The following is a 26,246-nucleotide window of genomic DNA, read 5'->3' on the forward strand; positions in this document are numbered from 1 at the left end:
GTACTTTTCATAGTCTTTTAGATCGAGACTCGAGTTTGTCAAGCGATAATTTAAAAAAATCTATACCTACCTAATATTATAAACCTGAAGAGTATGTTTGCTTGAACGGAATCGGAGGAACTACAGATCCGATTTAAAAACTTATTTCAGTGTTAGATAGCTCATTTATCGAGTAAGAACTAAGACTATAGGCTAAAACTAATACGACCGAAGAAACTCAGGAAAATGTGGGAAAAACGGGGGAAATATTAGAAATTACGAACTACTGGAGCAATTTTTATGGCAATATTTGGCACAGATATAGAGTAGACCAAGTGAAGGGAGTAGGGACATAAGAGCTATTTTTATGGGAAAATGTACGGTTTCCGTAAAATTCCTAATTTACGCGGGCGAAGCCGCGCGGGACATCTAGTTTAAAATATAATAATCACTTATTAAAATTATATATAGTGACTAACATAATATACCGATTAAAATAAATAAATATAATATCATGTAGCTTGTCCATTGACATCCGCTAACAAAGGTTTATTTTTATGAAAAAAGGTTTTTAATTTATTTTTACATTTGAGTTGATTTTTTAGACTATCATGCCCATACTTTAGTTGAGCAGCGCGCTCGACTATATAAAACGCTACTACTACCCCCATACATCTTAGAAGGGGGGACACACATTGTACCAGTTTGAAAGTCTCTCGCAAACTATCCAGGTTAGAAAAAAAGGATATTAGAAACCTCAATATGATTTTTGAAGACCTATCTATCCATAGATACCCCAAACACATAGGTCAGTTGAAATTTTTTTTGTACAGCTATGACCCCTAATTTTTTTATAATTTTTCCATTTTTGTATAAAAACCTTAATGCGGTTCACAGACTACATCTACTTACCAAGTTTCTATAGTATAGCTCTTATAGTTTCGGAGAAAAGTGGCTGTGACATACGGACGGACGGACGGACGGATAGACAGACAAACAAACATGACGAATCTACAGGGTTCCGTTTTGGTTTGCCATTTGGCTACGGAACCCTAAAAATGTACATGAAATTTGAAGTAAAGTATTTTACTTCAACTTTCGCCGGAAGAAACAGATATAATATTATCAACTTTATAATATTGAATTACACGTATTCAATGCAGCGCCATCTATTGCTCAGTAGATTAAAGAGAATACCAGGAAAACATGATAAAACAGGCATTTAACAATTACAAGGATATGAAAAAGGATAATAAATAAATAAAACAAGTGTACTTATAAAATCACTATTTATTTCATAAATGATAATACAACTTACAGCTTTACAAAAATTGACATTGTTTTATTTAAAATTATTAAATTAGGAATATTTGTACACATTTTTCAAAGTTTTGTGTCCTACCACAGGTCCCAGATCTGTTGATACTATGGTACAATACTGTTATCAAACCCTTAAACTTATAAAATTGTGTTTTGAATAAATAATGCAAGATGAATTAACGTAAATAACAACCATTTTTGAATTTTAAAGAAAATTAAAAAGTTAAATTCATGAAGATTGAATTCATGAAGATATTATGTGTTACATTCATACTTCACAATATAGTTGTTTGGTTGTTTGTTTAACAGCATTGTTATACAGCACTGGGTCAAAAGTGGAACAATTTGGACGGAACCAGTTGTATTTCTCATTGAGATTTAGGACTAGAAACTGACAATTAAAGTATAAGGAACCATCACATTTCCGGAAAATAAGGCACAACCTTTCCAAAGTTTCGGACATCTGTTATTTGTTACATCCTAATACTGACTTATCTTAATATTATTGTGACAAAAACTACTGTATTTTACAGTGCCCTGAGCAATGATATAATAATGAAAAACCTGAGTTACAGATCTGCAAGGATGTTTCTAAGTGTAGATGATTGTCATGTAGGCACAGGTACAAACAACTGCCATTCATAATGATGAATCTTGAAGCCAATGACTTATGGATCATTCGAACAGCTGATAATCTATCTCAAATAACTATGAACAGACTTTAAAGGTGAACACACACTAAGCTGAACCTAACGAATCGAATTCCCAGAAGGTCCTGCCAGATTTGATCGATTCGACGCGGGCAAATATGCGAGGTTTCATAGGATTTCATATAAAGAATTCTAAAATTCGTTTCTTTCGGCTCGTTCTATTCATTCAGCTCTGATAAGTGTGCGTTCACCTTAAAACAGTAGTCATGGCAAGCAATAAGCATAACATTTACAAAACCTTAATATGATATGTATCGGAATTGTGGCATAATTATAAAACTTATGTCTAATCAAAAATTTTTTGCATGACTGGCACAATTAGTAAATGCAGTATGAGTAACTATACCATTACAATTAGGATTTTAGGAACAGTAATTTCACCAAACATTATTTTTAAAAGTGATTGCATTTGCTACTTTTAAACATTTAAGTTTAAAAACTGATTTTGTATTTTATTTAATACTAGCAAATTTTGTCAAAGTGGTGGAACATAAAAACAAACTATTTTTGACTATGTATTAAAGTTACTATATCAAACAAAGGCACTTTTACTATGATTAAATTTAATTTTAGGCATTTATTTTTATTTTAGTTTACAAATAGCATAAAGCATCAGTTTTATATTGGAAAAAGAATCAATTATTTCAATTGGTTATATTTTAGTAAAAAAACATTTACAAAAATCCTTCTTATTGCCACTGTAAGAAAATAACTCTAAATGATAATCCAACATTTTCTCACATTACTATATCTATAAAGGAACACCTGTATTTACAAAAATATTAATATAAAACCCTATCAAGTCATATTATTAATAAATGCAAAATATCTTATATATGTATTATGTACCTACCGTACTTATTGTAAAATGGGCTATAAAAATGGTACTGTAGCATTATATATCTAACCATCACTATACAACATAATACAAAATAGCCAATGGACCAGTGCTTAAAAATGCAGAATTGTGCCAAAACATTATAAAACTAATCATGATTTATTCAGCTTAGATGTTGGGTAGTGCGGACCATACTTTACCCAATACCTGATATCAAAAAGTATGCATTTAGCGTGAAAGACAAAATATTAATTAGTATGTTTCTTTACTTTTCAATTATTATATTTAGCTAACTTTTCTACTATCAATCTAGTGCAGTATTTTTCAACCTTTTTTGATACAACCTGGTATGAAAAAATATTTTGTGATCCCCTCCACATTTTCTTTTTAGGGTTCCATAGCCAAATGGCAAAAAACGGAACCCTTATAGATTCGTCATGTCTGTCTGTTTGTCCGTCCGTAGGTCACACCCACTTTTCTCCGAAACTATTTTATCATGTAATGTATGTTTATGACAGTTTTTGAATGTACAATAAACATAGGATTATTAAAAAATAATATTTAAGATTTATAGGTTCCAAATTCAAAAAATATGCAGATTGTGCATGAAAAGTAGTACAACTATAGGCTATTTTTGCAAAATGAACATTGCCATATCTGCCTTTATTGTGCAAAATGCATAGTGCCTACAAATTTTCTAATTCACCACATTATTAACCTCTCAAAAGTTACATAACTCACACAAAACAGTATTCATTCACTATGTATTTCTAAGCTAAGATTTGAAAGAGATGGAATAGATGATTCTGAGAAGTCACGAGAATGGTCGCTGTTCATTTTAGATGGATCTTTGTTTGGACTAAATCGTCGTTTGGAAGTGCTGCTCAGTCTAGATTTATTTGTTGTGTTGCTGTCATTTTTGCTGTCCCTAGAGAAGTTTTTGAAACTTTTTTCACTCAACAAATCAGCTACATCAGAGATAGATATGGAACTCGGTGAGCTTGAGTTGTTTGGTGCTGAACCTGGATTTCTAATAGATTTGGGACTGTTTTCTGTAGAAGTTTTTGGTTCAGAATTTGGTGGGGAGAAATCATAGCTGTACTCCATTACTTCAGTTTCGTTTAGGCCCGAATCATCTCTGCTTATGCTATTCTTCAAGCTTTCTTTGTTTGAATCTTTTTTGATGTTGTTGGTATTACTAAGCGTGTGAATTGAAGAGGATTCATTTTGTGACCCACTGGAATAGTTTTGTTTTGTCTTTTGAAGTTTATTTTCACTTAACGGTGAACCTGGAGTATTCGATAGAACTTCCTGGGGATGTTGTACAGGTTGTAATTCCATATAGGATGTTGAGTCAGTGCTGCTATTAAAATTTTTCGGTTCTAGAAAATTATCACTTTTTTTGTTTACAGAGTTCGTACTAAACACACTTTTATCCATCATATTATGTGCTGGCAGTGTTATATTATTAGAGGCTGTGTTTGTTTTAATATCACTTATTAAGTTTTGACTGTTGGGCATATATTCTGAACTATTTTTATCCCCAATAGAATCACTTGTAGTATCAGTATCAGAGTTGTCTAATGGCAACCGTAGATTAATTTTATTCTTTTCATCGGAAGAGTTGTCCGACTGTGATGAACTGGTGCTGCTTGAATCCTCGTGCACAATATAGGTACAGTTTTGTTCATCTTTGTACTGGTCACCTTTAGGTTTCGGTTTGTCATTTGAATTGTGTTTATTAGAAAAAAACTTGATCACATTTTTTAAAATAGTAAGCAAGATAGGTTCTTTATCCCTATCTACTTTAGGAACATTTAGCTTAGCTAGTATATCTTCACTTTTATACGTATATTCCCTGCCCTGCCTAGACTCAGACTTGTACACAAACAATGTGTTTTTGAGGTTACAAAATTCTAGAAATTCATGAATAATACAAAGTGACAATTTACCTTCTGGTTGGTTTAGTATTTTATCCAGGCTCTCGTTCTGTTTCTGATTCTCACGTTCATCTTCAAATGCCAAAAATATATTCGCCCGTAGTAAGGCGCGGATTTTAGCTAACGAGCCATTTTTCTCTAGGGCTTCCACGACTAAATCTCGTAGCTCCGTATCTTCTGTTTGTGCCATGTCACAAAATTAACGTACAAAAATATAACAGGCACTTTTAAAATACGTTTAGTTACACAATTACTAAAGAACAACACGGTAAAAATATGCAACAACAAAACGAAACAAGTTTTTTTTGTATTTTGACATTTCATCACATTAGACACAAAATGACATTAAACTTTTTTAAATTACTTACTATGTATTGCAGCTTTTGCCAGAGTATTTTTTTTAAGTTAAGACACTTATAGGCTATAGCGTTTTCGGTATAGCCTATAAGGTAATCTTGTAAATAATAATCTTGTATATAAGCTGTACGCAGTAAATAACAGTTGAAAAATCCTCCAAGAGTGGCGCTAGCTGATGCAGCAAAGGGTATGGGATGAATGTAGCCGTTGGTGACAAAATATGAATTGAAGTTAGCCGAATAGCCGAGTCACAGAACAATTACTGGGTCACCAATATATTTTGAAAAATGTAATCTAAAATAGCTGAACCAAAAGCTGCTAAATGATTTAAAATTTACTCTGTTGCTACTGTAGCTCCACCCTAATTTAACGCATTTCGGACACTTTTTACATACAGAGATAGTTCTCCTCCATCTCCACTCCCTAGTTTTCGGCATCTAGAACTGCCCCAGAGTAGGCAGGGCCGGGCGGGTTGAACGGATACGAAAATAGCCGAAGTTTTAAATTAAGAACATAAACTATAGGTCTACCAGGATCTGATGGTAAATTTGGATGCCAGATTTTAAAAAAGTATCCTTGATTCATTGGGTAAATTTTTATATTTGCATGTAACACACATGTAATCAGCCAAGTGCGCGTCGGGCCACGCGCAATATTATAGGGTTCCAGTTTTTGATAATTATTTTTGTATGGTTAATAAAAGTACTTACCGTACATTTATAACGTTACACTACTAACAACATCATCTCAGTTACGTTCAAAAGAATATTTTGAACGAAGAGTTCCTTTAAACTTCGCCGAATAGATTTTTTTTAGTACTCAAAAATGTATGAAGTCTTCAGACGTGATAGTTTTCCTTTTAAATTCAACATATTTCCTACTCCCGTTACTTTTTTCACATTTCCAGAGCAACCGTTTAGCTGGTAGAGGGGTGGGGGGACACTGCAGGACTCGACGATTTTTTCCTACAATTTTTTTTTACTTTTAATTACTAAATGTACCTATGCTACGAGTATGCTACGAGGGTCGACTTTACAGCGGTCCAGCTTTAGCAGCTTTAGCAGCGACCCGCCCCGGCGCGGGCGTCGCACGAGTATAAAATATAAAGCCACTGAAAAAATGATTAAAATCGATAGCCTATAATCCTTCACGTGGTCTACTTCTTATCTGTGCCAAATAACATAAAAATTGCTCCAGTGGTTCGCGAGATAAGCCCTTTCAAATAATTTCCACCGTTTTTTCCATTAGTCTTAGCGTGATAAAATATAGCCTATATGCTATACGAGTATCCTTCCTCAATAAATGGGCTATCTAACACTGAAAGAATTTTTCAAATCGGACCAGTAGTTCCTGAGATTAGCGCGTTCAAGTTAGCCTTTTCAAATAATTTTCCCCGTTTTTTTCACATTTTCCTCTATTTCTTCGCTCCTATTAGTCTTAGCGTAATAAAATATAGCCTATAGCTTTCCTCGATAATGGGCTATCTAACACTGAAACTTGAAAGAATCATCAAAATCCGTTGCGTAGTTTTAAAGATTAAAGGGAACAAAAGGACATGAGGGAAAAAAAGCGAATTTGTTTTATAATATTATGTATAGATTTTATTAATCGAGGATTTAGGCATATTAAGTACTGTTTTGATAATCAAAACATGTTATTTTAGAAGCTTTACTAGTTTCTTTGTAACCACTAACCATACCTAACCGTGTTTTGATAGCTTTTAATGGAGACTTGTAATTAATCAGCTTCATTATTAATCGTTTATCAGTATACTGATTGTAGTCTTTGAATCTTTGACTACCTTTAAGTACCTAATTTGATATTACTTATTTCGTTTCATTAATAAACACTAAAATAACAAAATGGGTTGTCTGTTTGCACGGCAGCTAGGTACCGCATTTCCACGAATGTTAACTGCACAGTGGTCAGTGTATTTTAGGAATTATGATGTAGGTTACTAGGTAGTTGATAATATCACATCGAATCTTTATTGATTTCATTTGACACAATTATTCTATATAGAGGCTAGAACCAGCGGCGGGCGTCGAATATGGAGGTAAACGAGAAAAGGCATTACCCTACGCATTACCTATTCATTAGACATGTCATAACACAAGAACTCAGTATAGAATACGTAGGAGAGCCTTGGCAGGAGTAGAGGTATACGTAGGAGATGCTTCGGCACGAATGGGCCGGCTCGACCGGAGAAATACCACGTTCTCACAGAAAACCGGCGTGAAACAGCGCTTGCGCTGTGTTTCGCCGAGTGAGTGAGTTTACCGGAGGCCTAATCCCCTACCCTATTCCCTTACCTACCATCCCCTATTCCCTTCCCTTCCCTACCCTGCCCTATTACGCTATTCCCTCTTAAAGGCCGGCAACGCACCTGCAGCTCTTCTGATGCTGCGAGTGTCCATGGGCGACGGAAGTTGCTTTCCATCAGGTGACCCGTTTGCTCGTTTGCCCCCCTTATTTCATTAAAAAAAAAAACTCAAAGCATCTTTTTATCATAGATCACTTGCAACTTTGAAGTCATTTTAAAAAATTTACATCGGACGATCCAAAGGCATTAACACTGCAGTAAAAAGACCCCTTACCCATTACCAATGAAAGTACATTATATCTACACAACAAAATATTACTGAATAGGTTTAATACGACAAGGCAGTTATTATGTTTAGAATAATATTATGTTACTAGCTGTTGCCCGCGACTTCGTCCGCGTGGACTTCAGTTTATAGCGCGCGATGTCAACAAAATTGGTGTCAAAAGCTTTTATAAAAAAACCCTGGTACCCCTTAAATCAATACAGCTGTGCAGTGTGCAAACAATAAGTACTTCATTTTTGTATGTTAAACTTTATATATTATGCCAAATTTTAAAGCTTATTTAGCCCCCCAATTACACAACTTTACCCATAAACTATTTATCATTGATAGGTTTAGCCCCAATTTCACCAACGTCTGTTAGTGTTAACAGCTTGTTAAAATATCCTGTCTTCTCTTTCATTCATATGAAAAACAAAACAGCTAACGTGATACTAATTCGAGCATTAACTTTAACAGTCGTTGGTGAAATTTGGTCTTAAGGTTACGTCACTGCCTGCACAGATAAAGTACTGAGTTATTTAATACCGTAGAATAGATATAACAATCGAAAAAAATCGAGACTTAAATGTAGGATGATACCACCTCTTATAGAAAGACTTTTGAGCAAGCGTCAGCGCGATGTAGAAGACGCACGGCGCCATCTATTATGAATTTTTTGCACAAATTTACGACCCTTACAACCCTTTTTTCCAGTAAAAAAGTAGCCTATGTCCTTTCTCAGGCTTTAGACTATCAGTATACAAAATTTTATTACAATCGGTTCGGTAGTTTTGGCGTTTGGCGTGAAAGCGAGACTGACAGACAGACAGAGATACTTTCGCATTCATAATATTAGTACAGATTATGTGCACACTGCACAGCTGTTTTTGGGTATTTTGATTAATTAAGGGCCGCGCTACACCGGAATGGCAGCGGCGAGGCGAGCACTTTCAGCGCTGCCATTCCGGTGTAGCGCGGCCCTAAGAGGGGTACCACTTACCAGGGTTTTAAAAAGTTTTTAAATTTGACACAAATTTTGTTGACACCGCGCGCTATAAACTAAAGCTCACGCGGACGAAGTCGCGGGCAACAGCTAGTTATGAATAAAAACAATAATATATAATAAAGTAGGTACCGTATGATTAGTTCTGTTATAATAATGAAGTAAAAAATAAAGCGCCATCTGTTTTCATACATTAGAATTAAAATGTTGATTGCATTGATATATTTTCTGGATGGAATATAGGCCAACACAACACACTCGAACTCCTTAGAAATGCAGTAGGAGTTCTATAAGATAAGATAGACTGATTATTATTATAGCAAGTGATAATATTATTAAACATAATATTTTAACGTATTAAAAACTATAAACAAAAACATAATAACTAATAAGTATGATTAGTTTTATGTTCCAACGAAGTAAAAAAAGCGCCATCTGTTGAATCGTATTAGAACTAAAATGTTCATTGCATCGCGTCGATATATTTCTGGATTTTTTATAATATTATACATAAAATATATTTAAGATTTTTGAAATAATATTTTAATACACATCCAAGACCCAGGAACATTGAAAACTTTTTGTTCCGCCTGCGGGACTCGAACCCAGGACCCCCGGGATGAGCGCTGGCCACGCGCAATGCGAATCCATTTTCATCGATATTTTCATGGAAATAAGATATTTTCCCACATCAAAATGTAGCCTATGTCCTTTCTCAGACTCTAGAATAACTGTGTACAAAATTTCATTGCAATCGGTTCAGTAGTTTTGGCGCGAAAGCGAGACAGACAGACAGACAGACAGACAGAGATACTTTCGCATTTATAATATTAGTTTTTGGCGTGAAAGTGAGACAGACAGACAGACAGACAGACAGAGATACTTTCGCATTTATAATATTAGTATGGATTAGTATAGAAGTATAGATACATAAAATATATTTAAGTAAAAAATAAAACGCCATCTGTTGAATCGTATTAGAACTAAAATAAAATAAAACGCCATCTGTTGAATCGTATTAGAACTAAATTGCATCGATATATTTCTGGATTTTTTATAATATTATACATAAAATAATTATATTTAAGATTTTTGAAATATTATTTTAATACACATCCAAGACCCAGGAACATTGAAAACTTGTTCCGCCTGCGGGACTCGAACCCAGGACCCCCGGGATGAGCGCTGGCCTGCGCAATGCGAATAAATTTTCATCGATATTTTCATGGAAATAAGATATTTTCCCACATCAAAATGTAGCCTATGTCCTTTCTCAGACTCTAGAATAACTGTGTACAAAATTTCATTGCAATCGGTTCAGTAGTTTTGGCGTGAAAGCGAGACAGACAGACAGACAGACAGACAGACAGACAGACAGACAGAGATACTTTCGCATTTATAATATTAGTATAGATTTCAGGAGCAGGAGCAGGTTGGAGAGGTCAAATTTAAATATTATCATTTACTAGTTTTTATAAAATATCTTAGTGGTATGACTTATAACCGCAGTATATCTAGTAAGTCCAGGTACACATACCCGAAAGAGTTTTAATTAGAAGTTTTAACTTAGAACAGTCTCAGACTCGGATTCGAAAACCCCACATCAGGTCAACACTCAGGGCAAAACGGCGAATACTGCGTTTTTGAACTCCGTAGCCTCAAAGATTTTCACTGGCTGAGAAAGAATGTGGTTCATGGTTGGAACCGAGGATCAAACCTGCACCTCAAACCACGTAGATTACAGCTACCTAAGTAGAAAACTAAGCGGCTCACTCGAAATTGTCTCAGACTTAAATCCTTAATTAGGGTACTTATACACTGCTTTATAGAGTTTACCAGATTGTTAGAAAAAACTCTATCGTTTATTTATTTAACGAATAAAGGTACTATCAGAGAAGCAGAATCATAGGCAAGTGGCGGACCCAAGTAATTTGGTCGCATTATGTTAAAACTTAAACTCAGCCGATAGATCACAATTAGCATTGATTGATTGACATAATCATTAATCGGACCAAATGACGTAGATCTATCAAGTGCCAATCAATTTCTTCGATGGTCAAAAAAAATTTTTGGAGTGTTTAACTAAAAAGGCTTTTAACTCCATTCAATTAAAGCCGCAAGAAAAACCATTAAAATATTATATTAATTAAGTACTTAAGAAAATTTGAAACGATTAGGCTGTAATGAAGTCCAAATTAAGCCGACGACATTCGCGACCCTTTTATTATGTTGCAATTTAAAATATCGCTGACACTATATATTTTTGTCGGTGTATCTTTAGAACGTGCTCGATTACAAGGGATGAAGGCTTGCGCCGGGAAAATGTGGGAAAGTCCGTCAGTCGGGGCGACGGGGCGAGCGCGCGCGGGTGCCCGTACCGCGCCATCTTGTCGAACGGCATTACTAATTAAACTTTACCCCTATTGTAACCCTCCTAACCACGAATTGGACCGTCGAAATAATAATTCAGTGCTCCCAATTCAAAGACAGTCGAAAATCCTATTGAAATCCCAGCACAGTGGACGTATTCGTGTTAAATTGTAGTGGCGGGAAACCGTTTGATATCTCGCTTGACGTGTTGTGTCCTATGTGTACCTAGAGCGAGAGCGGCCGTCTGCCCTAGAGGGCGGTCGACATGCTGGATTCGCCGTGAATCGATATTTTGGAGCGTTATACAGCAAAAATCATGAGGTCTGGAGCTCAATAAAGGTAGGAATTGGGATAAATGCTAAGTATTAGTAGTATTCTGGGACGTTCGATACCTTACATCTAGGTTAGCCCCGCGTTGGGCGCCAGGGTCTCACATTGCGGCATGTTTTTTTTTTCAGCAATAAAAGAGTTCTTAAATTTATCTATCATTTTTTATTTTAAATAGGTAAAATTAAATAGGTAGTTAAAAATAATGTTAATTGCCTAGGTACTCATTTTCGTAAAAATGTGTGACAACTTGATTTAAAAAAATAAATTTCCTAAAAAGAAGTGGTGAAATAAAAAAGGTTTTAAAATTGTAATAAAAAGGCTTTAATGCATAAAACAGAAATACGATTTGGTGTTGTTTTTACATTAAAAAGAAACGAAAATTATAACGAAATCTGCTTCTTCATCAGCTCTACCTAATTTATTTGTATGTTGGTTAAAAAGTGTGCTTAGTTGATTGATGAAATAAATGTTGCGTAAATAAGAATAAAAGTAGGTAAAAAGAATTATAAAACATAAAATTTAGTTAGGTAAGGAGATTGACATTTAAATGGTTTATGCGAAAACCTGCCTAAGCAACTATGAGCCTAGCCTAATTTAAACATTACGGTAACCGTAAAATTTGATAAAAATATCAATCTAAAACGAATAATAATAATTATATATTATATTTTATTATTATATAATAAAATCGTGCAAAAAATAAGGGCGCAGAGCTTGACAATAGGTTCGTTAAGAAGGCAGGGAATTGTGAATGCAAAATTGTCAAGATAACAATATGCTAATGCTTATCAAAATAAAAGATATGTGGCAATAAGAGTTGTTTAAGGTAAATCGTAGCTGCTTTACAGCTATGATTTACCCTAAACAGTTATAAATGTCATGGTGTTGATTCAAAGCCGTGCCATTTGTGCTGAAGCATCACCCACAGACATATTTTTGTAGTTATTTTTATTGCTCTACTCTTTATTCACAACCGCATGTTCTATGCCAATTACATCAAAATGGCGCTCAGGTATAAATTGTACCATCGAGGCAACTGATTCTTAGGTAGTTGACAGACAAACGTCATGTGGTCGGATCCTGTCAATTCAATGTTAATGGTTAGCTGTGATCAGTCTTATGGGTTTGACTAAACGCGACCAAAGTTGATTCCTAAGCAGACGGAAGACCTACGTAGTCTTCCGTCTGCTTAGGAATCAACTTCCTGATAGTACATAAAATGTAGTTAGGATATAAAACTATATTTTATGCACAACCTCCTGTGAAATATGCAACTCTTTCAGTATTGAATTTTGTTATTTTGTGCGAAAACTTCTTCGCACATTTAAACTTTAGCCCCGATGCGCCGAAAACTGCAACTTGAAATTTGCTACACTTTGAAAGAAAAGAAAATTTTCAATAGTTCGCAACCTGAGCTAGGCGAGGCCAACTTATGTGATGTGTTGTGAAAAATAAAATATATGCTTCTTAAAAACCTGAAAAGGAATCTACCTTTAATAAAAACAACTTAGAGCTGGCGCTCACTTCAGACCATAAATATACCTAGCAGAATAGAGCAACAATCTCGAGCTGTCAAACGAAACCGAAATTGGTTTTCAAGCCACCGAAATTGTGTTGTTTTCCGGTGGTAAGCACCTTAGTATCAACGTTCAGAAATATTTTTGTAAAAAAATTACTCTGAATTAAAAATATTTTGATTTTGATCTGTGTGAAAAATATGTGTACGTTTACACTTACACAAGCATGATTGAACATGATTTCTATGAGATTAAATTGTCAACGTGCGGCACGTGCCGACTGGACGTCAAAAGAAGAGTGTTGCTATCATGTATCACACGTCTCTTTTTACCACGCAGTGTTACTGATAGTGACATCTCTCTTGCTCAGGCCTTTGTTTCTCTATTCCGCTAGGTATATTAACTTTATGCTTCAGACACAATAATTTTAAGACAGTTGCAATAATAATATAAAGTTGTTTGAGTGTGTGCATCTTTATGTGTTTTGTAAAGCAATAATCTCAAACGTGTCTCAGACAGCGCCTTTTTGCAACCTTTGATAGAGAAAAAATCTTTTGTTACCTATTTCTTTACTTTTTCGACTCTATCAAAGAGTACAGTAGAGCAAGCCGTCTTACAATTTCATTTGATCCTGAAAAAAATAAAGCCTCCATCAAAGAAATAACTCATCAATTGAGCGATTCGGCAACGTTGCTTTTATGGTAATAGACAGAGTAAAATAAGGCGCCGGTAAGCGGTGACATATCAGAAGATATATCTACCCTCTTTTTCCGTTTGCCTTATCTACGAAATAAACAAAACTATTAAGCTACTAAAAATACCTTTCTTTGAAAAAAAAAAAACATTAACAGTCTTACCACAAAAGATCTAACGTAAAACAGTTGTTTTGAGACCTTTATGTACTGAATTTTTTTCTAATCAACTGTTCAACATGTGTTTAAATCTTTTGTAGTAAGATCGATAATTTTCAGAATCGATAAAATATATTATCTACGAGTACTAGCTGTCCCGGCAAACGTTACTTTGCCAAATAAAGTATTTCGCCCGTATTATTTTATTGAAGTGACTAAATAAGTATAATAATAAATAAATAAATAATAAATAAATTGTTTATTGCACGCAGAAAGGTGGTTACATAACATTTTAAAGAACACATTATAAAGTTATTACATTGAATATCTTATAATTTGCGCAGCCCCTACACTAAGAAAATCTTGTGCTGTAGGGGTTGCCTGCCAATTGATATTATATAATTATGAAGGCCACATGAAGACATCAGTTGAAAAGACATCAGTGAAGATTTATTTAACAATCCAAGAAACTAAATTATATTATTATTATAATTATATTATTATTATTATTATAATTATTACATTATTACATTATTATTATTATTATTTATTATTATTATTATTTATTATTATATTATTATTATTATTATAATTATATTATTATTATTATTATTATTATTAATATGTATATTATGAAGTTATTTATTATATAATATTCATTAATTCTTAGTGACTAAGTTTAATATAGGTACATAATTATTTCTAATTTATGAAAACATTAATTATGCATGCATTAATACAGGATTAATTAGCATCATTTTTTAATCAATAATAATATCAAAAAAATATTTTATCATATCAAATTATTAATTATTTGTGCATGAGTGTCTGCGTGTGTGTGTGTGTGTGTGTGTGTGTGTGTGTGTGTGTGTGTATGTGTGTGTGTATGTGTGTGTGTATGTGTGTGTGTTACTTTATTATGTGTAGTAGATTTTCAGTCTCATTATATTTGAGCGTGATTAGCCAGTTGTTTACCGCAAGCTTGGCGTCTCTTGTGTTCATTAGGTTAAAATTATCTATAACTTTGCTGACATTATTGTACAAAAATGGTCCTAAGAAGTATTGTTGGTGTTGGGCCATTGCATAATTTGTCTTAGGTATCATGAATACTCTGTCCTACTCTTGTCTGTGTCTTCTTTTATTACAATGATTTTTAGTTATTTCTGTGTTAACGGTATGGCGATGTTGTGTTAGTATTGATTTCCTAATAAACAGTTGTCTGACCGTCAGTACCTTGGTAATTTTGTAGAGTTCATCCGTCGGAAAGTCGTAGGGTTTGGATATAGCTACTTTTAGTACTGCTCTTTGAGCTCTTTCTAGCTGTATCGTTAATGTTTTGCAGGCTCCCCCCTATACGGATATACAATAGGACAGTATAGATTCACAAAGAGCACGGTAAACTTCAAACATTAGTTTTTTGTCCGCAAAGTTGCGTAATTGTTTAAAAATGTAAATGAGTTTACGTACTCTTTTGGTAAGCACTGATATATGCTCTCTCCAGGACAGGTGTTTGTCTAACATAATACCCAGATATTTAATATTTGGTACTTCTTGTAGTTTCGGACAGTTATTACAGAAGTCGTCATTGCAGTTTTTATGTATAACAAGTTCAATAGGTGCTATCTTTCTACGGTTGGTGGTAAATTTAATAAACAACCATTTGGAAATTATGTTTAATCCCAGTTGTGCATGAGTCCGAGCCTCCTCCCAAGTCTTTCCAACAAAAGCTAAGGCAGTGTCATCAGCGTAAGAGAATAATATGGTACCATTGATAAGCGATGTATTACAAAGTTCATTCACGTACACTGGGAAGAGACTCGGACCCAAAACACTTCCTTGGGGAACGCCATAAGTTACTGTTTCTTCTTCACTAATTATATTAGCTGCTTTAGTTCGTTGAGTTCTTTCACTTAAGTAGCTTTTAAACAAGTTTAGTGCAGAATCCCTTACGCCTAAGTATTCAAGCTTTTTAATAAGTGTGGGGACAGAGACCGTGTCGAAAGCTTTTGCCAGACCCAAAAACACCCCAATTACTTTATTCCTATTATCTATCTCCTTAGTGATTAATTTTGTAAGTTCAGAAACAGCATCCGCTGTAGAACGACCAGATCTGAATCCATACTGGCGTGTTGAAAGTAGATTATATTTTCCTAAGAAAGATGTTAGGCGACTATTCATAATTTTTTCAAGAATTTTGGAGATTGATGGTAAGACAGATATTGGTCTGTAATTCTCGACACAGTCTCTACTGCCACCCTAATGTATAGGAGTATGTCACCATGGCAACGTCCATCACTATCCCGTCGCAAAAACAATGGTCGCCGTTAACATTTTAAACTTTCGCGTTGCATTATAATTAAACTTTTTAATCGGGACTTAACGTTGAAACGTCGAGAAAAAGTATGTACTCGTAGTAGCATTACTACTTAAATAAGTCGCGTTAAGTCCCCATTAAAAAGTTTAATGGTCGCCGTTGTAATAATTTACTATTATTTTTTCAAAAAATGCACTCATCAATATAAAAAGTACTTAGTATGCATATTCAGACCCACTGAATATGCATATAATATTTGGTTAAAATCAGTAAAGCCGTTTCGGAGGAGTACGCTTTCTAACATTGTGACACGAGAATCTTATATATTAGATTATATATCTATAACAAACACCTTAATATGAAATCTAATTGATACAGATGACCGTGTCATCCATACTAATATTATAAATGCAAAAGAGAGCTGTATTCATTCTCAAACAGCTGAACCTATTTTGCTGAAATTTGGCATGGAGATACTTCGAATCCCGTGCAAGGACATAATATGACACTATTTACTCCGGAAAAATATACGGTTTCCGCGCGATAATTATTAACGAATGTTGGCGCAATGGAGTTGTGGGCGTCATCTAAAATCTAATATATAAAAATAAGTCGGGTTTTCCTTCCTGACGCTATAACTCCAGAATGCACGAATCGATTTCCATGGATTTGCATTCGTTGGGAAGGTCTCGGGCTCCGTGAGGTCTATAGAAAAAAATCAGAAAAAACTTCAAGAGAAAAGCAAGAAGACAGGGAAAATCATTTTAATGCAAAACAACATTTGCCGGGATAGCTAGTCTGTTATAAAATTATGATACATAATATAATCTTCTTTATATATAAAACTCAAAGGTGACTGACTGACATATGGTGATCTATCAACGCACAGCCCAAACCACTGGACGGATCGGGCTGAAATTTGGCATGCAGGTAGATGTTATGATGTAGGCATGCGCTAAGAAAGGATTTTGATAAATTCCAACCCCAAGGGGTTCAAATAGGGGATGAAAGTTTGTATTTAATAATACTTCTTAACGCGAGCGAAGCCGCGGGCAAAAGCTCGTATAATATAAAATGACCGATGACTGAGTCAGTATTCAACAACATAGAGATCTCAATAATATAATATTATAGGCTATTTATTTAATAAATAGTTAAAAGCAAAAATGTCCCCCAATCACAAAAACGCGCTAAGCAAATATCTCTTGTTTTTTCGGCTCCTTTTTCAATTTCTGTTAATGGAAGTGTCGAATCGTTTTTATTTTACGAAGTGCAAACAATAATCGGGAGCTTTCGCAAACGGATATGAAAGTTGCATCGGGCTGATTGATCTGACAATCAATACGGTAAAAGCTCTTGTGCTTTTACATATTAAAAAAAATTACACAAAGGCTTTCTAAATGGAATTTCAACACGGTAAATATTACGCGCTGTTTTATGTAATATTTGCTATATTTTAAAACTCTCCTGAGTCCTGCAGCTGTAACAGAAACATAAAAATTAAAAATCCTTTTTTGTTTTGGATATAATATGCTTCTGTTATGCCATGATGGATAGCCATGATGTGCAATTTACATCATGATTACGGTATCTAGTACATATTGGGACAATAAACTTGCGAAGGCCAGCAACGCACCTGCAGTTCTTCTGATGTCGCGAGTGTCCATTGGCGACGGTAGTTGCTTTCCTTCAGGTGAAGTATTTAAGTAGTTAACTTAAATATGATGGGGGGAATCCATCATCCCCCAACAAAACTAGCTCATGACTTATATGGTTTTCTGCATGTAAATGGTGGCGAAAATTTGACAGCGGTACCTGGTGGCAAAGTAAACAGAACATCAAAAACCCTCTTTGGTTTAAACTTTAAATCGTTCAATAGGTTATATTGAAATGCCCACTCAGATAATACGGTTGCCTTCCGGTCGCGTATGCTCTGGCAGTTTTGAAGTCCCAAGACAACTTGAATTCATTAAGCCAACGTACGAGGCGGCTCTTGATGACACTCGGAAACGTGAATAAGAAGTGTTATGCAATCTTCTCGAATATTCTAATATGGTTTGGTTTTTGAAAATGGAAAAGTAGAGGGAATCCGGCAGATCATGATAGAGAGCAATAATATAAGCGATTACAATAGTGGAATTCACTGGTGCAGACGGTACACAAAGCTTTTTAATTCTTATGATATAATAGCTGTTGCCCGCAACTTAGTCCGCGTGAATGTATGGTTATTATATCCAAGATTAAGAAAATTGAATGCCCATGAAATTGCTCAACACTGTATGGTTCCCGCGCGGTAAACAAACTGCACGAAAGTAGCAGGCAAAATCCAGTAGATAACATAGTTATAAGTTATAATACATTGCTAATAACATGGATAATATTAGTTGGATGCAATTAACAAATTACTCCACTCTCATTAACTCCTAATCAGATCCGTATACAAAACTTCGTCAAATAATATCGTACGTAAAAGTTTATTTCTGTTATTATACCCGGCGTATACCTTGATATATGAAGGGAGTTGAAGGTCTGAGGGCTCGTCCCAGCGGCTTAGTATATTATGTACGTCAGTTATAACTTTGAGAAACTTCGCCCGAACTATAAATCTCATAAGATTGAATTAAATTCGGAGTCGCGCTGAGAATAAAGAATTTGCATGTCACAAAGTTCGGGAAGTTTAAATTTTCGTGGCTTTGTGCTGGCTTGATTTTTGTGCCTTGATTCGATCACTTGTTTGTAAATGAGGCCTGCTTGCGCCAGTGTGGGTTAAAGTTAGCTTTGGGTATATTAGTTACTTCTCTCGTTCCTCGTATTTTTAATGAAGAAAGTGATGGTGTAACTCAGGGTTAATTTTAACTACAGTTGGTGCATGTGGGCCTAAGAGAAAATAATTTTAACTAGGTACATAATTTTAGTACGTATGTCTCGGTTGAACTTAAAGATATACTTATTCGATGATAACTCAAGCAGAAAAACAAACACATGTGAGGACTTTATGTCAAAACTTCTTAAGTTAAGGTAACTCCTTAAGTTATCAATTATCATACATTTTCAAATTTTGTGCCATAAATAGGGCGGTGCCACCGGTGCCCATGGGCCATGGCACAGGGCGTAGACTCTTGGGGGCGCAAGAATGGCCAGACCAGGCAGGACTATTATTTTTTGGTTTAATTCCGATAAGTGCCCGCTGCGCCCCTAGTGCTCGATTCCAACAATACGTACCTACATGCCAGTAACATTTATCGTCGCCGAAACCCCTTATATACTAAATTTCATGAAAATCGTTGGAGCCGATTCCGAGATTCCATATATATATATATATATATATATATATATATATATATATATATATATATATATATATATATATATATTCATTGTTGACATGAAAAAATGAAGCCGTTGTTGTAATATCGATCTTGTTACCATAACAATAAGGTCCATTTACAGAGTCGTAGGCGACCGACCATGTCAAATGGAATGTGGTCCGTGCTGCGCGCTACGCAGGGCGGATTAAGCGGTGACACAGTTGAATAGAGCTTTCGTCACATGGCTAGGGCTGCTACGAATGAGTTTTCCTTGCTCGGGCTGTCTATTATATATTTTATTATGTCTATTATATATTAAAAACCGCAAAGACCGCAGAGGTCAAATGACCGTACTTTCGATTTTGTTTTTTTATTAAAATGCTAGTAAAATATAACCAGTCATAAACGGAACAGCGGTCATTGAAAGTAATGGCATTAAATTAGCTTAAATTTCGTGACGTTCGTTAAGTTCACATGTTTATTATTGTTATTGTGTAATGAGAGCAGTAGTGGAGCTTTTTAATTAAGATAAGCAAATCAACTGCCAAAGTTAAAAACCAAAAATGTTATTTAAAATTTTACACTTCACATCAGGCCAAAGGGAACCATGACTACGGCATCATCATGCCGTGATGATTTCTACGTTGTCCCTTTACATGTTCGTTCTTCGTAATAGGTTGTGGTCCATCATGCTAGAGAGGGAAAAGCACAGATTCTACGTAAGTAAAATGTCGCAATTAAGAAGTCACTCATAGTCAGTCCATTTCTGAAAGGGATATTTACAGACTAATCACATTACTGTCTCTTCCTAACTGGAAGATTATTTTGATTGTTTACTTAACTAGTAAACAATCAAAATAGTCAATAATGTAACTAGGTCGTGATACATAATGCAAACGGAAACTAAAACTTGTGCCGCCGTGTTTTCATATTCTTCAAGTTCTTCCGTCAGTCCTGACCCCGAATAACCTAGTTTTGTGAACAAACGTAACGAAAAATATATATTTTTCTGACAAGAAGGCAGACGGATCGTCTGGCAAGCGAGCCCTTGGTTATCACTCACACCAAACCAGAGGATACGTTTGTAAATCTATACATCTATAAACATGTTACACACATAAACATAGCACTACAAAATTAATATGCAAACAGTCATGTAAAAGGCCATACTAACTGCTAGCATATCCTATAATATGCGTCTATTTATTTATAATTCTAAGGAACATTTCAATCAAGTTTAAATGGCAAATAAATAAGGCAGGAATTGTTATACTGTAGGATTAAGGCCAAAATGTAATTATGTAAGGCCATGCTAATTACACAGGTCAACAATAAATTTGGTGCCTAAAAACCAAAAGCTGTTTCTTTAAGAACTTTGTGCCCCGATCACATGTTTCTAAGAAATTTTCTTTCTATCAGCTCAGGTTTTTAAGATATTTCATTCCAAAGTTTCAAGAATCTAGAATTTTAGTCTATTTCAGAATCGCTTTACAACTATTGAAATAATTTATTTTCATGAATTTTGATAAAATATGTTTAGTAAATATACACAATATCTATTATTTAGATCTCAATTTAAATTGCATATTATATTTTTTTATTAAAAGAGAGTTGTAAACTAAACTTTCTTTTTTCATACAAAAATTGTTACTCCACGTAGTATGAGCTAGGTAAAGCATTTTGAAAACCGTCATAATATTGGGGAAATTAGTCATAACTCATTGAAACAAGTTACATTCTCAATAAGAAGTGTCTCCCTCTGGCATACATATTACAAAACTAATAAAAATGAATACTTTCAACAGCAATGTGATTCTGAAATGGGCTAAAATGCGAGATTTTTGAAACTTTGGAATGAAATATCTTAAAAATTTGAGCTGATAGAAAGAAAGCTTCATAGAAACATATTATATCGTGCACACAAAACTCTTATAGGAACTGCTATTAGTTTGCACAGGATACAATTTTTTTTCGATTTTGTTGACCTGTGTTATTGTTAGCAATAAGGCCATTGTAACAAGACGAAGCTACAGTTGCCCTATAAACTACTTTATAAAAGAACGTAACCGCATACTCACCTGATAGCATTCTGTCCACCAGGTAATATTGCAACTTAACTTAAAATTCTTATAATAAATATTCTTATAATTCGAATCAAGATCGCGTTTAGAAAACTGTACTCAAAGAAATTAGCAAACAATTAAAAGTATTAACAGAAAACAAGCCCTGACTCAGGAAAGTGGTTTGTCAATTAAATAAAAAAAAAATTGAGATCGCGTTCGCGCGAGTAAGGCGGCCTTTCATCGAAAGATATTCGAGATATTCGATAAACGTGAGCCCCTGAAAATTAGCCGGTTTTCCGAAACTTTTCTTGACCTTTTTGAGTGGCAGGTTCAATGCTGGGTTTCAAGTTGACCATTCAACTTGAAACCCAGTATCGAACCTGCATTATCTTGACTGCCACTCCACGGAGGATACATCTGCAAAATGACAGTTATATATATTAAAGTAGGAAGTGTGATATCGCGCTGTAAACTCATCCCTACCCGGCAATAAAAGGAGAAAAAAAAATGTTTTATAAAGTTTACTTAGCAGGTAACGTCGTTTTATGTCGATGTTATATCGTTTTATAGTCCGGGGCAAGGCTAGGTCGGATTACGCTGAATAAGCAATCGCGTTTTATACACCGCCAAATTAGCCGTGTAAATATTACTTACATGTTTTAGTGGTATTATTATTATAAAATCAAAATCAAAAATATTTATTTCCAAAAACGTTAACAAAACAAACACTTTTCTTGAACGTCGTGTCTACATGAGGCCTACCACCGGTTCGGGAACTACCCCGCCGAGAAGAACTGGCGTAAGAAACTCGCCACGTTTTACCAAAAAGGTGGCAAATAACAATGATTTGATGAATTTACGCTAAGTATGTAAGTAAAATAATTAAAAATATGGTACATTTATATAGAAGCGACCTATGGTCAGTCAGCTTATTTTTCCCAAGGTGTGCTATCATTGAGAAAATCAGTTACCTTATAATAAGCCTTAGCACACAAACGATCTTTAACAATTATTACTATTATTACTATTCCCCTTACTAATAAAAATATTTGGGCAACGTTTTAAAGGTAGTGGACCTTGAAGCGGCCTTTGTCTGTCACGTGAGTTTTTAATACACCAGACAAAGACACAGCGTATAATTAGTCTTTGTTTAAACTGTTATAAGTTCGTAAATACTGAATTATTGTCAGATATTCTAAAAACAAAGGGTCTTTAGAATATCTGACAATTAGTATATATAATCATGGACGAATATATTATTACCCCTTTACATGTTTGTAACAGATTGTTTTGATCCATCATAGGCCAACGTGGAGTGAACACATCCTGTGTCTCATTTTATATTATACCCACACATTTCAAGTCCTTTAAAAATACCAGATAAATTTTTAGCCGCATAACTCACAGTAAAATATGACCCCATACACAATGGCTTGTCTAAACACAATGGAAAAATAAGGAACGACATCGCAGCGGAAAACTCTTCATGAGATGGTCACGCTTTTTAAAATTTCCGCAATTCTGAGGTAAGCGAAAATCACGTTTTCTATTTTCAAAATATTATGTCTTACGCAACTTACACTTACATTGAGGTACTATAGACTGGAGAGAGCCTTATATCGGTGTATAAGCGTCAAAAGCGTGTAATGTTATGTCCTACTTACTAGGACATAACAAAGGAGTCGGTCGGCATATTTCATGTAATAAAAGTGTTAATAAAGGTTTTTAGTGAACATTTGATGCTAGATATTGTTGAGTTTTGTGGTTTCGCTAAATAATAAACCATAAGAATGGTCAAAGAATGCCTCAAACACGTGGATTTTACATTAAATACGTAAGTTTTGAATAACGTTTTTTGGGCTTTTTAATCGGTATTTTTGTAAGCTAAAAAGATATTTTATAAGTTTATTAATCCCTTATTCGTGCTATATAAGGCATTAGTTCTAAAAATGTCACATCAATTAATAATTTGGCTATAAAAATTGCATAGCTTTTTAAGCGTGTTTACGGATTCTCATCACTTGAACTATAGTTAATAGATATCATGAACTATTTGACTTTCTTTCCTGTACCACAATGTGCTTCGAAATAATCGACAAATAGAAATATTCAAGAAAATAAACGCACACTACTTGTATGAAAATAAGCACAAAATGGCCACGCGATGACGGGCTAAGACTACATCTATACTTAATACTTAATCTATGACTTACACACTCCTTACCGATGACAGAGTAGACAGAATTATAGAGTATATATCGACTTAGAACCAACCTAGGTTGAAGTTTTTAAGTAGGTCGTTACCTACAGTTGTTGTTTATATTTAAGCACATGCAAAGAAAACTGTCAGAATTCAATTTAAAAATCTTCATTTTAAAAATAAACTATATCAGCCAGCGCGCCAGCCCTTAACTTATCCTGGCGAAACCCGAAAGAAATGACAGGCATTACTACACGTCCGTCTCTTAGCAGTCCAAGTACTGGTAGTTATGTCTATTGTGCCGATGACGATAACCTATGAGTCTTCTACCTACTTAACTATGTATGTAGTATGTACGTACCAATGAAATTAGTTATTTATGGTTCGTTCTGTCTATTGTGTTATAAGTATGGAAATAATGGGTATGTTCCCAAACATAATCCAGTTAACCATAAAATAACACCATAGTGTTAATTTGTCCGAAGTATACCCCAAAACGCTTCACATCAAGTAAGTCTGGCCAGCTGCTAAGTACCGGAAATATATTCAATACAAAAATACCATACAAACCACATATATTTATGTTTTTTTTTAATATTATACACGTTATCCCATGACCCAGGAACATCGCAGCCTTTTTGTTCCGTCGGTGGGATTTGAACCCGCGACCCCCGGCTTTAGCAGTCACACGCTCAACCATTGAGCCACAGAGGTAGTCAAAATTACGCCACACTTATCTCACCAGTGGTATACCAGAACAATATTTTATACGTGGGAGAGCCATGCTTCGGCATGAATGGGCCGGCTCGACCGGATAAATACCACGTTCTCACAGAAATCCGGCGTGAAACAGCGCTTGCGTTGTGTTTCGCCGAGTGAGTGAGTTTACCGGAGGCTCAATCCCCTACCCTATTCCCTTTCTTACCCTCCCCTATTCCCTTCCCTTCCCTACCCTCTCCTATTAACCTATTCCCTCTTAAAAGGCCGGCAACGCACATGCAGCTCTTCTTATGCTGCGAGTGTCCAAGGGCGAAGGAAGTTGCTTTCCATCAGGTGACCCATTTGCTCGTTTGCCCCCTTATTTCATAAAAAAAAATGGCGTCGGATATAATATGACGTCTTGAGCACTAGCCAGGAAGCTAGGTTTTATTTCGTAACCTATACCTTGTGGACTGTTGTGCATTCCAGTTTGTAATTTTATTGAAAAGTCATTTTGTAAAGGGAACGGACAGCTGTGTTGGATCGATTCTAACCTATTGATCAAGTGTTACACGGCCGCTCCGATTCAAAGCGACTGCAATTGGAAACCCGATTTTTCGTTCGTGTAACAGTTACATAAGCTAAAAATGTGGGCTCGAGTGATAAAAAATGTTTATACATTGTATGGCACGGGACAAAAGTAGGTAAAAATTCGCTGTGCAATTTTTTTGGGGTGGGTAAAAATGGTTAATGCTTCAGGGCACGTGATAATGGATGGAGAATTATAATCCATCGGTTTTAGATAGGTTTTAGACATAAATTACATACATGACACACACTTTCGGATTTATAATCATATAGGTGCATATGGATATAGGTTTTTCTATGTACGTTGGCAGACAAAGTACATGGTAAAGTACATCCAAAAAACAAATTCATATAATTTTGCCCGAGAAAAGTCTCGAGTTTTCTCGTCAGAATTTTTATGGCAGACAACGATATTCACTAAAAGTGGAGAGCGGAAAGCACACTCCACACTAATTGAAACAATAATATTTAAATTTTCACTGAATAAACAAGTCCATTTCAATACGAACACCAGCTGGCTCAAAAATTCCCGAATATCTTTATCAACACTTGTAAAAATTTAACTGAGTTTTCAAATTTTTGTATGGTCAAAAATATATATTATATTTTTTTAATCAAATGGACCTTTATATTAAAAGTTGTAAAGATTGGACTTATGGTCAAAAATATAATATAATATTTTTTTAATCAAATGGACCTTTATTATAAAAGTTACAATAACAGAGCTGTTAAAGACTTACTTTGAAGAAGGCAAGAATGCCAAATTCTCTGTCTTTCTGTTCTCTCTTAACTACTGAACGGATTATGATGAAATTTTATGTAGACATCATTTGAAGCCCGGGAAAAGGCATGGGCTAGTTTTCGTCTATGCAAAATGAACGGTTTCCGAACCTTAGTACGAAGAAAGCTGCGAGTAAATAAAAAAAAAAACTGATAAGTTACAGTTTTCTCTGATGACCTATTCCACGAAGAAGGAAGCTTAAATAGCATTACTAGGGCACATTCTATACTTATACTCAAAGCCTTCGGTAGCATGAATATACAAGAATTTTCGTTCGGTTATTAATGACATGGCCGCTTTCACAGAAATAGATTTCCAGGGAACTAATTTACGTTCACGTTTGCCCAGCTATAGACTAGAATCATAGTGCATTTATATACAGTAGACTATCCTCATATTATAAGACGGCCCAAATTTTGGGAGCCGCACAATGCACTATTTGGCGTGCGCTTAAAGGTCCTATGGGACCTTTAAGTGCACGTCATATTCT

The 26,246-nt window shown here is 34.9% G+C and overlaps 2 protein-coding genes across 2 annotated transcripts in view; one reads left to right on the forward strand and one right to left on the reverse strand.

Moving 5' to 3' along the window:
• Window positions 1–3,292: 3,292 nt before the first annotated feature.
• Window positions 3,293–5,080, reverse strand: LOC121729816 (centrosomal protein 43-like). Its single transcript, XM_042118446.1, has one exon. The coding sequence runs from the start codon at window positions 4,975–4,977 to the stop codon at window positions 3,601–3,603; it is 1,377 nt and encodes a 458-aa protein (XP_041974380.1). The 5' UTR covers window positions 4,978–5,080; the 3' UTR covers window positions 3,293–3,600.
• Window positions 5,081–11,092: 6,012 nt separating this feature from the next.
• LOC121729376 (gamma-aminobutyric acid type B receptor subunit 1) overlaps window positions 11,093–26,246 on the forward strand; it is a 258,416-nt gene continuing 243,262 nt past the window's right edge. The window contains exon 1 of the mRNA XM_042117865.1: window positions 11,093–11,444. The gene's annotated coding sequence lies outside the window, so the exon portion shown is untranslated. The remainder of the gene's footprint in view (window positions 11,445–26,246) is intronic.

This window comes from Aricia agestis, chromosome 8 (assembly GCF_905147365.1).
Source record: "Aricia agestis chromosome 8, ilAriAges1.1, whole genome shotgun sequence".
In the NCBI taxonomy this organism is placed as follows: Eukaryota; Metazoa; Arthropoda; class Insecta; order Lepidoptera; family Lycaenidae; genus Aricia; species Aricia agestis.

What these genes read in the sequence shown, in the direction of transcription:
- LOC121729816 (XM_042118446.1), bottom strand. Translation starts at nt 4,977, where the DNA reads ATGGCACAAACAGAAGATACGGAGCTACGAGATTTAGTCGTGGAAGCC.